Here is a 14,480-nt window from a genome sequence, read left to right as displayed (position 1 = left end):
AGAGAGAGAAAAGTGTTGTTATCATATGTTAGCACAATGCAGCTTGAGGGCATGGAGGGGGTGCAGATTACAAGCCACTGAAAAGGAGGGGTCGTAATAGAAATTCGGCTTATCTTGAGCAACAGGCCTCCTGCAGTTATATCAGAAGATAATAATATATCAGCCATCTGCTGATGCACAATAAATAACATAAAAGTACTTTGCCTGCAGGCTGAAAGCGTCACTGATAACTGGATAGTGAAAACTTTTGGTTGAGTGTATATCCTGTGCAAAGGGTCACTAGAATTGGTTTGACAATAAGGCTGAATGACAAGCAGTCAACAAAAACTGATTATAAAGTCATGGAGAACTGAAAAAAAAAAAATAAAATCCCAACCAACCAAAAAAGAAAAAAACACTTTAAAGAGGGAGGAATATTTCCTTACCCATGCCAGATACAAACCCTACTGGATGTTTTGTCTTTTCTATTATCCCTAAACATGCATGGCTCAGTAAGTGCCATTGTACCCACTCAGTCAATACTGAACTAGTATTAGAGCAGTAAAGAGTATGTTTAATTACACTGGCTATAATTAAAGCACATAAAATTACAGGAGTAATTATTTTTTTATACCTGATAATTTAAAGAGGGACCTCATCTTTCCCCATTCAAAATTTAGGTGCACAGTTTGAGTGAATTGCCCTTAGTACTTGCTGGATAAAGAGAGGCATCTCCAAGGTATGATTCACCCTGGGTCTGTTAGAATAACATGAATTGCCTTCTGTGGGTCTCTTACTCTCCACTGACTACAGATGGAGTCTAGAGGACTCATATGGAGAAAAACCTCAAGTTTCACATAGGTCAGTTTAAGTGAGGTGATGATCACCCTTAAATTCCATTTCAAAATAGCATTTTCACTTGATTTAGTGTCTGGTAGTTCAAATGGATGTATTTCAAGGTGAGGATTTCATCATTCCTGGAGCTGTGTATGAAACAGTCTCCCACAAATTGTGCTCTGTGTGTGGCAATGCAGAGAAGGTAGATTTTGGATTCAAGACTGTAAATGAATAATTCATTGGTAAAATAATCTTTGGGAAGAAAGGATCCTGGGGGACACTGATTAATTTGTTCCTCAATGAGCAGTGATAATCAAGTGATCTGCAGTAGCCTAGATGGGTGCTGGGAGGAGATGGACAAAACTGTATTAATTATCAGCAAAGGCTTGTTGTTAGCTAACACTGACAGGAAAACTTAGCCTCCCTCAGTCATTCACCTGTGAAAATAAATTCATGAAACCATGGGAGAAGAAAGAAAAAAAAGGGGGGAATTTTGAGAGAGCATCTAATCATTCTACGTATCTGCTGGGAACAACCTAATAGTCATTTCTTGTTGTCAGTGTCATTACCTGGCAAATTTTTATGCATTTCGAAGTTTAAGAAAATTGAGGAAGGACAAGCAGGTTTTAGTATGCAAATAGTAGCTTGCACAGAGATTCTTCCCACTGAAAAGCATTAGGTAATATTAATAATTAGGTAAAATAGTATTACCACTATTAAGGTAGGTTCTCCTTCTAGTAACAACTCATCTGGGAGCAGAAGCTAGGTTGTCATAAAGATTGAAGCTGGAGTCTAATAGTGTTTAGATACCAAGCACGGTGAGAGCATGGGACTTTTGGTCCAAGCTTAAAAGGGTAGCAGAAAGAGAAAAAAGAAAACACACCAACCTACCTGACCATCTGCAGTATTTTTTGCAAGACAAGGGACAAATCTGTTAGGCAGCAATACATGCTAGAAGCAGAAACAGCCCAAATTTCTAATCTTGCATTTGCTGATGCCAGCTGCAAGGGGCAGAAGGATGGTGATGTCTCATTTCTGTGCAGCAATGCACAGATTTTTTGCATCTCTCCAAAAGCCTTTAATTCCCACTGACTCCCAACATGGGAGCTCCTCATATTGGTCATCTCATGCCTGTGTTCTCCTTAGGCATGAGCAGAACCAACTCTGAGATTTAGTTATTTTCCAAAATAGGTTTGAATTGTGAGGATTAGTTATCCAATACCCAAACACAATTTCAGGTCTCACTGATTTCAGTGAAGATGGAAGGGAAGAATATCCCCTTTAGAAATGATAGTTGGTGATATTTTCATGTTGTATAGTCTGTGAAGGCTTTTTGACACGTTCCTTCCCATCCCTGCACACACACACACACACACACACACATATATGCAACCATCCTGGTTTTCTACAGTATATTTTTTAACTGAAGCCTAACTCCACACCGCTCTAGAGCTTGATTTCCCTCCTTGATATTGAGTATCTAAGGTGAGGTTTTAGATTCGTGCTGGCCCTGCAGCTTTACCAGGCAGAGGCAAAGAACAACAAGAAAATACTTTACCATCTTCAGAGATGATAAATCTGAACAGTGCAGGACACTTGACAAAGACTATTTCACCCACACTTGCAGGTTTCCAGCATGTAATATTGTCCCACATTCCTGGGCAACCTATAGAAGGAGGGATAAAATGCATTAATAGTAGAAATCCATTCCTTTCTTCACACTGTAATAGCACTTTATAGCTGGTTCTTTTTTCTATCCACGAAAAATATGTTTGTTTAGAATGATAAAGAGTATCATTTTCTAGTATGCTTTCTCTGGGACAAAATAGTTTTCATTCATAGGAATAGCATAAAACATGTAGTTGCATGGCACAATACTGGACAGACTTTACCCTTATAGGAGATGGCATTCCTCCGTGTCAGCTAAATCACTATAGCATATACCAGAAACAAATTTTCCCTTGAGCATGAAATCTGCTATCCAGTAGTACTGGGTTAAACCTTCTTTTATTTATGGATCGCATCTTTGATTTAAATTCTATAATTTTTCTCCTGGCTGTAATCCTTGTCAAAGGTTTGTAAACTTCTTCTACCTCAGCAGGAAAAGCAAGAAAAATGAAATCTAAATATCTCTGCTACTTATTTTCATTTATTGTTGCGATCGAGCACATAATCTTATCAACTGTTAAAAGACCCAAGCTCCATGATTTCCTAAGGGTTTTCTGCTAATATGCTCTTTCTTTGCATATGTGCCAAGCAAAATAAGATTTTCAGTGAAAGCAGATAATACTTCAAAGTCTCATACTTTTAGACTGACAGAAGCACAGTATAATGAGATATGGGTGTTCAACTTCCAAAACCAGTGTGGGCTCATTTGTATCACTGGAGAATGTATGTTCACAGTACTGGAACTGGTGTATTTTCTCCATCAGCTTCGGTGGCAGGGAATCAAGTTCCCTCTTTTCTCAAAAAATATATACCAGATACTACCATGTGTGTTGGCTGGGGCAGTTCTGAGTGATACAGTGTCTGAAGAATTGTGTCAGTGTCAAACAATGTTACAATGCCAACATATGATAAGCAGTTGGTGATCTTTCTTTCAAATTCAATGAAACTAAATATAAACTAAAAATCATGCAAAATCCCAACCCTGTTAGGTAAGAAAACCTTCAGCTTTGACAGATCCATAAAAATACAGTATTACTGAGAAATCCTCATTCACTCATTGCAAGAGCTGGGAAAAAAAAAAAAATTCTTTCAAATTTCTCCCTCCTTTTCTTTTTTTCACTCCTACCCCAGGTTGTTTCCTTTGTCAGATGAGGATCTCATTGTAAAAGTACTGTGATTCACTATAATGTCTCCAAAAGGCTCAAAGACTAGGGTTTGAAAAGTTTTGTAATACAGTTAATGTACTAAAAATGGAAATCAAGATCACATTGAGCGCTATTAGATTTTACTGTCTTTGATAGCTAGTGTCTGTCCACGCAGTAGGAACTATATTTACCATGTAAATATGAAGATGTGTAGTAACAGGTTTATAGTTCACTGCTGTATGGCGCTCTGTACAAAAATAAAGGATATGTAAATATCCATGGTAATGAGGAATTTGCTTACAAGAGGTGTTAAAGACAATGAAAATAGCTAATGAGATCTTCTGAGAACCACCTGCTAGCCTTGCTTGCTTAAATTTAATGGGTTTGATAGCAAAAAGGAAAACTTTCTTATTTTTTATTATTTCAAAATCAGTTGTCTTCCAAACACTAGGATAGTAATAAATACTACAAACCAATCCAGAGAAATGCAAGGAAATCCTCATGCTGCAGAAAGGAAAGTGAAGACACGGGATAAATATTTCATAGCGCTGTGTTTCAAATTCAGTTATACCTGGTGGTTGTTTTTTGTGGTAATACCATGCAGAGCTAAAAAATAGCCCCATTTAAAAAGCCATTATAAGTTCATTGTGATAGAAAGCACTGATGTGCTGACATTGGAAGAGAGGAAGAAAGAAGCAGAGAGTCAAGTAATTTGCCTTAGTTACTAAAAGAGGTGAGTGATGGAGAGAATGGAAAGAATGCACTGTCAGTGAGAGTATTGCCTGATCCTGACTGGAAAAGCATATTTAAAACAAATAATTTAGAAGAGCAAAGGAATAGATGACAAAATATTAAATAGAATAAAGGCCAGTCTTCAGTATCCCTTACATTTGTAAACCCTGATGCAGCCAGCAACTCCTGCTGGGTGAAATATGCCCGCGGAAATCAATGTGACTTGAGTGTGAAACTGCACAGCAGGGTTCTCTTCTGGCAGTGACGGTATGTCTCCATTGCTGTGTGGCTTAGGAATGCCTAAGCTAGCTTTGAAAGAAGTAGCTCAGCTACTGCAAGCAGCAAGGTCAAAGTTGGAGTGGGCAATTTTTCCTTGTTCTTAGTATGTTAGAAATTATTAACAATAAGTTATATTTTTAAAGAATAAGATTTAATGTGGGCCAGAGTAAAAAAGAAAAATATGATGGTCTTCCTAATGGATGGTCTTAAAAACAAGGCACCTTGAAGAAAGGACAAATCCTGCCCTCCCGTCCCGTATCTGCGCTGCAACCTGCAGACTGAAACTTGTGTTTGGTAAACATTGTGAGATCCATCTCGGCTAACATAAGTCATGTAAAGCTTGGCATCTAATTTTGGATAAGTACTCAGGCTCTCGTAGCACAGGCAGAAGAGTGCTTCATCTTATTCAGCTAGTTAACTCTTCTTCAATGGGATGGATGAATCTTTGGGACCTCCTGTTCCTTTTCACTGACTTAAGAGGACAAAGTGGTCATTGAACTACAGGATTAGTCAGAACTGGTTTCTTTTCAGATGGCTGAGAATTACCCATTGTCCTGGTTTTGGCTGGGATACAGTTAATTTTTTTCCTAGTTTTTACCCTCTTCAGCTAAGCAGTTTTTTCTGTAGTTCCTGAAGGAGACTTTCCAGATAGGCATAATCCCATTTTAAGGTGACAGTGGTGGTGAATCACCATGTGAAGTGTACTTCCATCTCTCCACTGACTACACTCAGCAGAACAAGGCCAAGAACCAGCTTAGCCTAAAGAGCTTCTTATTGAATGGCTGAAGCTTGTATTCCCTATGTAGAGTCTATGTGGACTTCTGGAGTGGGTATGACCCAACTCTGCCCTCTGGGCAGAGGGTTGATCAGTGGCCATGCAGCCTCCCTTAGCCACTTCCTAATCCTTAGCAAACAAGTCCAGCTGAGGGCTGGGACACATTGCAGCAGGCTGTGAGTGGTGCTAGCATAGCTGTGTAGCTCCTAAGCAATTCAAACCACAGCTGAATTGCGGTGGCTGCTTACAGCCACCATGAGAAGCCATATGATCAATCCATATGTCTTTGGCTCAAGCTTATTGTAAAAGTGAGATAAAACTCATATTTAGATTGTAAGCTCCTGGTGGCTGATCCACCTTGGGCAGTTCTTGCGAAAAGAGCTTCGAAAAACAGAGTCCTGATTTCAGTTGAAGCACAACATGGATCTTATATGAATTTCATATGAAGCTCATGACACCTAAGCCACTGAAAAAGAATAGCTCTTTCATAACAAGGGGGAAGCTATAGAGATTTATCATTGCAGAATCTTCTGATGCATTTCTTAAAATTATACCTAGCACTTTTCCCATCCTTCACTTCAAATTAATCCTCTTGGAGCAAAACACTTTCTCTCTAACCTGATACTCCTGGCAGCTGAAAGGCCCCCTTCTTACCTGAGATGTCTGGACAAGCACCGAGAGGGAAAACAAAAAAGCAAGCAATGCTGGCAGAATAGCAGTGATAAAGATCTCTTCTGAAGTTGCATACAGTGCCTTATCTTTTTCTCCTCTGTCTCAGGCTACCTTGAGAGTCCTGGTTTTGATAGTGGCTAGGTATAAACCCAGATTTTAGATGGCCCCATAGCTGAAGTTTACCAAGTTCAAGGAATGGACCTCCATTTAAATCTACTGATTACATAGCCTGTTATCTTCCACAAACACAAAGTCACTATGTCACCAGGACTATGTATAAACTGCTCTCTATATTTGTGCCCTGTTTCCTTATGGTGTTTCTACTGCAATACCCTCATTTCTATATATATATTTACAAAAATCTCTGTATTTAAATCCTTTTTACAGAATCCACAACATCCTCCTATGTCCTTATCCTGCCTTAGTGCATAATGCCTCCTTCTCATCTCTGCTAACTTTCTGGCAAGAGAAGGTGAAACAACAGACTTGTTTTTTTGGATTGTGAGACCCTGTATACAAATTCACTGCTCAACTTGCTCACTCCTCTTAATAAAGTAGGTAAGTTCTACCTTTCCCCATCTCCATGAAAATGATTATTTGACATCTTTCTTGTGCTCAGCACAACATTTTCACAAAACATATCGGAGCTTTCATCTTTGAGACAGTGCACATCTGTCAAAAGTTGCTGACTTTATTCAGTGGACTCAAAATTATTGGGTGAAGGGGAGGGAGTGAAAAAAGGAGTGAAAGGACAATGGACAAACGGATTTATGGATTCATATACAGACAAAAGGGAATAGACAAGAATTTGCATAAAATCAGTTTCTGTAGGAAATTAAGAAAAAATGTAAATACATAAATGCTAGAATGCTGTTATTTTTCAGGTATGCAAATAAAGGCTTGAGATGAAAATCCATCCTTTCAGCTTGCAGCATTCAGTTTGGTTTTCAGTTCCTCTCCCCATTTATTAGTTTAAAATATCACCTTCAAGGTCATATTGCCTTCAGTAGAGTAATATGAAAGGAAATGCAATGTTACAAGCCAGCATATTAAACTGAATTATGCAATGCACAATAACTTTAAAAGGGCATAATACATATAAAACCTTTCAGAGAGAGGGGGAATATCAGGTGCTTTCTGTTCTTACATCTATCCAGGTAAACACCAAAATAAGTAAAGGCTGAAGGAACACCTGGGTATGGGACCTAGATTTTCAAAAGGAACTGACATTTCAAAGTAATAGTATCATGTAGGAGCTCCTATTACAGAATTAGTGGTTCTCTAGGTTTGTCAAATTAGGCAGCAAACTTACAATGCTGTCAGATCCATCAGTCTCTTAAAGTCCAAGCCATAAAAGAGTAGAAAAGAAACACCAACTGCCAAAGTTCTAAAAGGGGAAAAAAACCCAAACAAAACACCAAGGGTAAAAAAAATACTAGAGAAAGACTTTCTATGCTGGAAAAGAGAGTACTTGGTCATGCACAAGAAAAAAGAAAAGTTATTCCTTCTCTAAATGTCTTATATACAAAGCAGGCACTAAAGATCGAGTACAAGGGAAAGCTGAGCAGAGAAAAAGGAAAGGCTTTTGCCTTCCCCGTTCTGCTCCCAATAGATCTTTTAATTATTTGAACGAAGGCTAATTATTCTTTCACTGTATGCCATCCAAACCAGCTATGACACTAAGAATTTGTTCCTCTATCCAACTTTTCTATTGCTGCACCAAGATGCACCCTGCATTGTCTAATGTGGTATTTATTCAGCTCAACAGTATAAACAGTATATATGTAAGTCTGAGTTAAGTTCTACATTTCTTTTACAGTGCATAAAGAAAAACAGGCACCACTAGAGGGCACTTCCAGAAGTTTTCTAAGATAAATTATCTTCCAGAGAGGTGTATTTTCTTCCACTGATTAGAAAAAGCACCAAAAGGAAGCCTAATCTTAGGCTTACAACAATTGGAATTAGAGAAATTCCACACATATAGTACAAGTGATTCAGCTAGGGCTGTATGTGAAGAAAAATAAACTGTTCTCAAACTTAGGAGCATTTGGCCCACCTTAGTATTTTCCATTACCTTTCTTTAGCAAGCTGCTGCGCCTGGTATAAAGTTACACAACACTATGACTATTTAGAATCCATTGTTTATGTAACGATACTTATATAAACTATGACACCATTTTCTACTGCTACCTCATTATCAGTAAAGTGAATTGTTTTATGGGATAACATTTTCAGAGATCTAAGACGTACTAAGTGCAGCACTGTTTCAAACTATTAAAAATATCAGCTTAAGTTTTGAAAGAGAACATTAGAAGAAATTATTTGAGATATTTCACTTATACACCAAGGTAATCCTAAATTATATTAAAAACTAAAAGTGAAAGAAACAGGTTTTTCTTTTATTGAAATAGTGGGGTTTATGGCATAACACTAGAAAAGGATGAGCGGAAGATACCAGGCTTTGACTCTCAAAAGATATATATAGCTTTTATAGTAATATAGGAAGGAATAAAAGAGCATATACTTTGCATTTGCCAAACATGTACTGTATTATTTTAGAACTGGGAGCTAATCTTTTTTACCAAAATTTAACAGAGGATTTCACTTGGTTTGGATGTTCTGGATCACTCAGGCACCTTAGTTCACCTTCTGACCACCTTAGGACTAAGCCACATAAATTATAAATTAGAACTCTCTCCTTATTCCTACTAGTTTGGTGGGTAAAAACATAGATACAAATACACATACAAGTTACTGTTTGACCATGATCTGTCTCAGAAGTGAAAAGAGAATGAAGGTCTTCCCACTCACAAAAAATTCAACCATTAGAACCAATCTCCTCAGGAGGATGAAAGTTTCTTCTCTGAGTCTCATGTGAAACACACCTCAGAAAGAAAGGCTAATACCAAATTCTTGTTATTTTTACTTGAACATTTTATAAATTATAAAGATCAGTCTTTAAATGACAGGAGCTGCTATCTATAGAGAGGTGTAAACCTTTTTTTCTTCTTTCAAGCTGTTTAATTCTTTACAACCACAGAATATTTATTCTAAGTTGATACTTATTGCTGTTCTTGCACTCTTACCGGGCCAGAAAACCTCATCCAAGAAAATCTCCAGAATTCTTTCAGTGCTGCCATGCAATTTGTATTAGGTGAGCTTTGGAGAGTTTTAAAAGGAAACCAGTTTGGCAAAATCTTTGGAACATTTAGTTGTCTAATTATGCAGAAGAAGAAAAAGCCAATAATCTGGGAAATTGAGAGGTTTTGATTATTTAAACTTTCTTTAAATGTAGTAGAAAAGAATAATTATTAATCTCTGAGAAAGTCACCACTTTGCTGCTTTGAAGGCAGAGAGACTGTGAAATTACACAGAAGAAACGGAGATTTTATTCCAACGCTGCTGAAGAACAGAATGACACAGGCTGCCAGAACCTGAGGCAGTGCCACGCTTACCAGCTGCAAATAATCTGGCATCACTCGGGACATGGGCTATGTGAGATCATGGGGTAATGTTGGAAGCAGCCTTGCCTGGCAGCAGCTGGTATCCCTCACTTCTTCTATTGCTTGTGGCAGACAAAATGACTGTCACCATTTTACCCCACTGCCACACCATTCTCACTGACTTCCCTCCCCTCTCAGGGAAAGAAAAAATCATGGACTGTTCTTTATCAACTCTATCTTGCATTAATTCTCCAAGCTAAGACAGAAAGGAAAAGGGAGACTATTCCACCAGTGTCTAGCAGGCTTTTCATATATCATAGAATCATAGGATCATAGAATCATATAACAGTCTGGGTTGGAAGGGACCTTTAAGACCGTTTAGCTCCAACACCCTTGCCATGGGCAAGGACACCTTCCACTAGACCACATTGCTCAAAGCCCATTCAATCTGGTGCTACATGACTTACATGACTGGGGACAGCATCATTTCTGAGAAGAACATAGTAAAAATACTGGCTAAATTTTGAAGAGCTGAAGACAAAGACTGAGATGAAGCAATGGAGTAAGAACCAGAAATATGGGTCCCTCTTCCTCTGTCAGATCCTACCTGAATGGATCCTCCCTTTTATAGGCTCAACCTATCCATTAAAAGTGACTGACAGAGGACAACAGGGTGTAGCACTATCACCCATGTCTTTGTGTTTTGAATAGTTTCAGTTAACAATATTAACTAAGTGTACAATTTGTTGCGGTGATGTATATTATCTACTATATTATCTAACATAAAAAAAATTATCTATATTTTGACCCACACATGTTAATGTGCCTCAAAGTAAACGCTGGATTTCAACTGAGGCTGCAGGTAAGGAATCTTTCCACAGCACTGAAGTGGGACACAAACTTTGAAACAGCCTCTGGGTATGGGGCTACTCTTCCATCTTAAAAAAATCCCAACATAGAACAAGATTTTCAATGGAACTTATTCAAACAAAGCTTGAGGTCAACAATTGCATAGTCAATAACATTTGTCAATAATTTTGTCTTGTTTCTTAAACAGACCGAAGAAAACATACAAATATTAAACAACTGAAAATAGCAACTAACCTCAAGTCTATATGGCTGATAATTTCAGAACTTAAATTCTGCTACACATCTATTAAGTTCCCTCAAAGGAATATACAAATTATCATAATTTAGATTTCATGGTAGCTCTGGGGGTAACAATATTTTCTGCCTTTTGTACAGCTGGAAAACAAAACAAACCAAAATAAATGATGACACTGAAATCTAAATACTTGCTGGAGCAACAGTTGTAACAGAACTCATAAAGAAACTGCCCCTTCATATTCAGACCCCTGTCCTCTCCATTTTCTTGCTTTTGTGTTGTTTATAAATAGAGTTCTCTCAGTGGAAAAGGCACATTTGTAGTAGAAGATAACTTGTAACAGATCTTGGGCCAAATTTATTCCTGATGTAAACACAGTGACGCCAATGTGGGTACTCTTGAGAGGCATTTATTCCTTGTTTGCTCTTTCAAATCTTCTGAGAATGAGAAATGACTGAATTAAGTAATTTCTTGCAGTGTGCGAATTCCATAATCTCTCCTGGAAATTGTTCTAGTGGTGAGTCAAGCAATTCCTTATTAGAGCCCACGAGACCTTATGAACTACTGAAGGAAGCAAAGGAAATATATACATTATAAAAAGCCAGTTCATACTCATGTAAGACTCATGTTAACACATTGCATTTCATACTCCTGAACAGGAAAACAGAAGCTGTATTTTGTTCAACTGTCTGGAGTAACTGAAGGAGAAATCTTTAAGTAAGGTGTGATTCAGTAAGAATGTAAGAGTTTAACAAAGCTTGCCTCATACTGGACTACTCTTGCTGCCCATGATGTATTCAGGGTAGAAAAAATAACACTTAAAATTAAACACAGTTCAACCTCACAAGGACTTGCACACAGTTGGAAAATTTTGTTCAGTATGAGAGAGAAGAGAGGAGATTATATTACTATCCAGCAAGTTCCATGGTACTAGATGTCTTCATGTCAAAAGTAAAGATATATAAAGACCTATGGCTTCATCTGGGCAGTTTACAATCTAAAGTCAGTGAAAAGGCATTGTGAGGGATTTTTATTTTATTTTTTTCCTGGAAAGATATTTTTTGAGAGAGAGAAGGGGAAGAAATGGAATAGAATGTAGACTGGGAAGGAATCACGAGTGCCATCACACCCAGACCAGCACTATCATCAGCAAGCAGAGGCCATTTAATTTACTCCAGAAAAAGTAAATGTGTACACACTGCTCAGAACTCTGTTGTGTAAGCTACAAAATACAAACAGCCTACAGTAAAGTACAAAAAACCAAACCCCATAAACATTATATGAGACATAGAGAGAGGTCAGAAGTATTTCCAATGTTTAGATATATGACATGTTAGGTGAAAATGTCCAGAAAACCATAGGAAGTTGACATAAGGCCCAACATTACAGTGGTGTTAATGTGGCAAAACGTGAACTGCTGGAGACAAGATATTTCTAATTTTTTTGCCTTTAGGTCAAAACAGGTGTGGTGAATGTGTCTTTCTTTCTCTAAAGGCTGGAATGATCCAGGAAAAAATGGGAAGCAGTCGTAAGAGAATGCTGAGGCTGCCATCACTACTTGACAATTTATGCTAGAAGACTAGTAACATACAGAAATATTCATCAAACCCCCAACACTGATGGGTTTAGTCACTGCCTCCATGAAAGCCATTGCAGTAGTCATTGCAGGAAGTGATATTTTGGCAAGAATATGGGGTTTAATCATATTTGGGAAAAAAAGTGTCTGCAGACCCTCATTTTCCTTCTGCTTACTCCTTTAAATGAGGGGTAAATTACAACAAAGTCAATGAGTTTCTCCGTGTATAAAGCTGCTATAAGTCAGAGACTAATTGGTTTAGAGAGTTCGATATGGGTTGCAAAAAATATGAAAATGAATTAAGTGTATTACTCCTTCTCCCTCTCTTCTTAGTAGAAAATGTTAAAGACCTCGTAGGAAGAGAAAACGCTCTGTGGTGTTGCTCAAAAATATGTGTGGACAGGCAATTACGCTACCATCTGAAGTATTAAATAACTATGAAAATTTGCATATGTCTAATCAATATTCTTTTACTGGTCATATTTCTTGGAATGTGGAATAATTATGGGAAACCAAACAATAAGCCTAAAAGGATGTGAGGAGGTCACAGAGATGATGCCCTAAAACCAGAGAAAATAAATCATAACTAAAATATCCAGAAGGAAATTTGGGAGTTCTCATTGTCTGTGACATTCTCATTGGCTGGACAAAGGATGAGAAAAATATGTTACAGGGCAAAACTCTGCCCTCTTGAGTTATAAAGCTCCAGAAACTTCTTCATGCTTCAGTCATTTGGTAATTTCTGCCTTGCAATGAACTGTGACAGCATCAGTGTCATATAAAGGTGGTAAAAAAAAAATCTTCATGATACTCTGTCAGAGAACAGATGTTGTATTACTTAGCAGATATAAAATTAACTCATGTTGTAAAACTCAGATTTAGAAGATATACGGTATAGGTATATATCTGCATATATTCTCAAATAGATTACTTTGTCTATAGATTAACGTAGGTCATATGTAGAAGAAAAATTAGAAAGCACACAAAACCCACTCCATTTGTAATCCTAGAGAGAAATTTGATTCACGTGAACAGGAATGATCAAGTGTAGTAATCATACCATTTGAACTTTTCTTCATTTGTTGTCAATCCAGAAGAATAATGGAAAACAGATCAGTGAATCTGGTATATCCTGTATGAAGACAATTACGAAATAGTTCTACTGACTGGGGGTGCTGTATTTAACTTTGTTCTAGCTTATTCAATTATGATAACATGGTTTCTGTTTTAAGCAGTTTGCGGGTTAGCAGAGAGTTAGTCATTTGGCTGTATGACCAAAAACCTGGAGCAGATTCAAGTACTTTCACATCATCTGAACAAAGACGAGGCATGTTCTTAAAATACATACAACAGTCCTTTAGCGCATTTTAATGAATTGTTTGGCTTTCCTCTTGTCACAGGATTTGGGCACACTCTTTTTACACACTCTAATAATTCTTTTTCTCTTCTAAAGCATTTCATTGTGCATTGACTTTTACGTCCAGTAATTTTTTCACCCAGGTCCTAGATAGCCACTCACTTATGGATTATTCTAACCTTGCCTTTTGTTTTGGTTGTGATTTCTAGTTGCATTGCTTCATTGCACTTCCTTTATTTGTTTTCTGTATAGGAAACAAACCAACCAACTCTAGCAACTGTGTAAGCATGAAATGTATGGCTCGATTATCAAAAGTGCAACGTGCTATAGAAAGGCAGTCATTCAGAAAGTCTGAAATGGCTTTTAGAGTAATCAGAAAGGAAAGGAAAAGAATTAATAAGAATAGCACCTGCAGGTGATCGTCCACAACACCCATCTCTGCTCTTGAAGGGTGAAAACTGCATCATCTACTTTCAGACATGTGCCTTGCCTGGCAAAACTAGTTGGGTAGGATTTCCACTTGGTTTACTCAAAATAACCCCCAAAACAACAAACAACCTCAAAACCACACTCCCCCAAAAAAACCCAAAAAACAAAAAAAACAAACATCACCACCCTCCAAAAAAAAAAGCAAAACTAAACCAAACAACCCCCCAGACAAACAAACCCTACAGAAAATAATATAGTGTGTGTGAATTACAGAGAAGGAGAAAATCCAGGACTTGGAAGTGAAACAGACAGTTAATAATCTCTTTAAGATTATAGACACACCTTGAGTGAGACTCACCTTGTATATTAAGATACCTTAATTTAGGTGTTTTAGTATGCAAACTGAATGTAAATCTCAGTATCTATCAACTGTACAAAGAGTCTTGGGAGACTAGCCAGCTAATCTAGCCAATAAATTAGATG

At 37.6% G+C, this 14,480-nt stretch overlaps 1 protein-coding gene across 1 annotated transcript in view; it reads right to left on the bottom strand.

Annotated features, from left to right (window-relative positions):
- ADCYAP1R1 (ADCYAP receptor type I) overlaps positions 1-14,480 on the bottom strand; it is a 136,476-nt gene that overhangs the window by 53,355 nt on the left and 68,641 nt on the right. The window contains exon 4 of the mRNA XM_065666907.1: positions 2,375-2,482. Coding sequence (XP_065522979.1) covers positions 2,375-2,482 — 108 coding nt within the window. The remainder of the gene's footprint in view (positions 1-2,374; positions 2,483-14,480) is intronic.

Source organism: Lathamus discolor, chromosome 2 (assembly GCF_037157495.1).
Source record: "Lathamus discolor isolate bLatDis1 chromosome 2, bLatDis1.hap1, whole genome shotgun sequence".
Classification (NCBI taxonomy): Eukaryota; Metazoa; Chordata; class Aves; order Psittaciformes; family Psittacidae; genus Lathamus; species Lathamus discolor.
The sequence above is the reverse complement of the archived record's forward strand: the minus strand, read 5'-3'. Positions and strand labels throughout refer to the sequence as shown.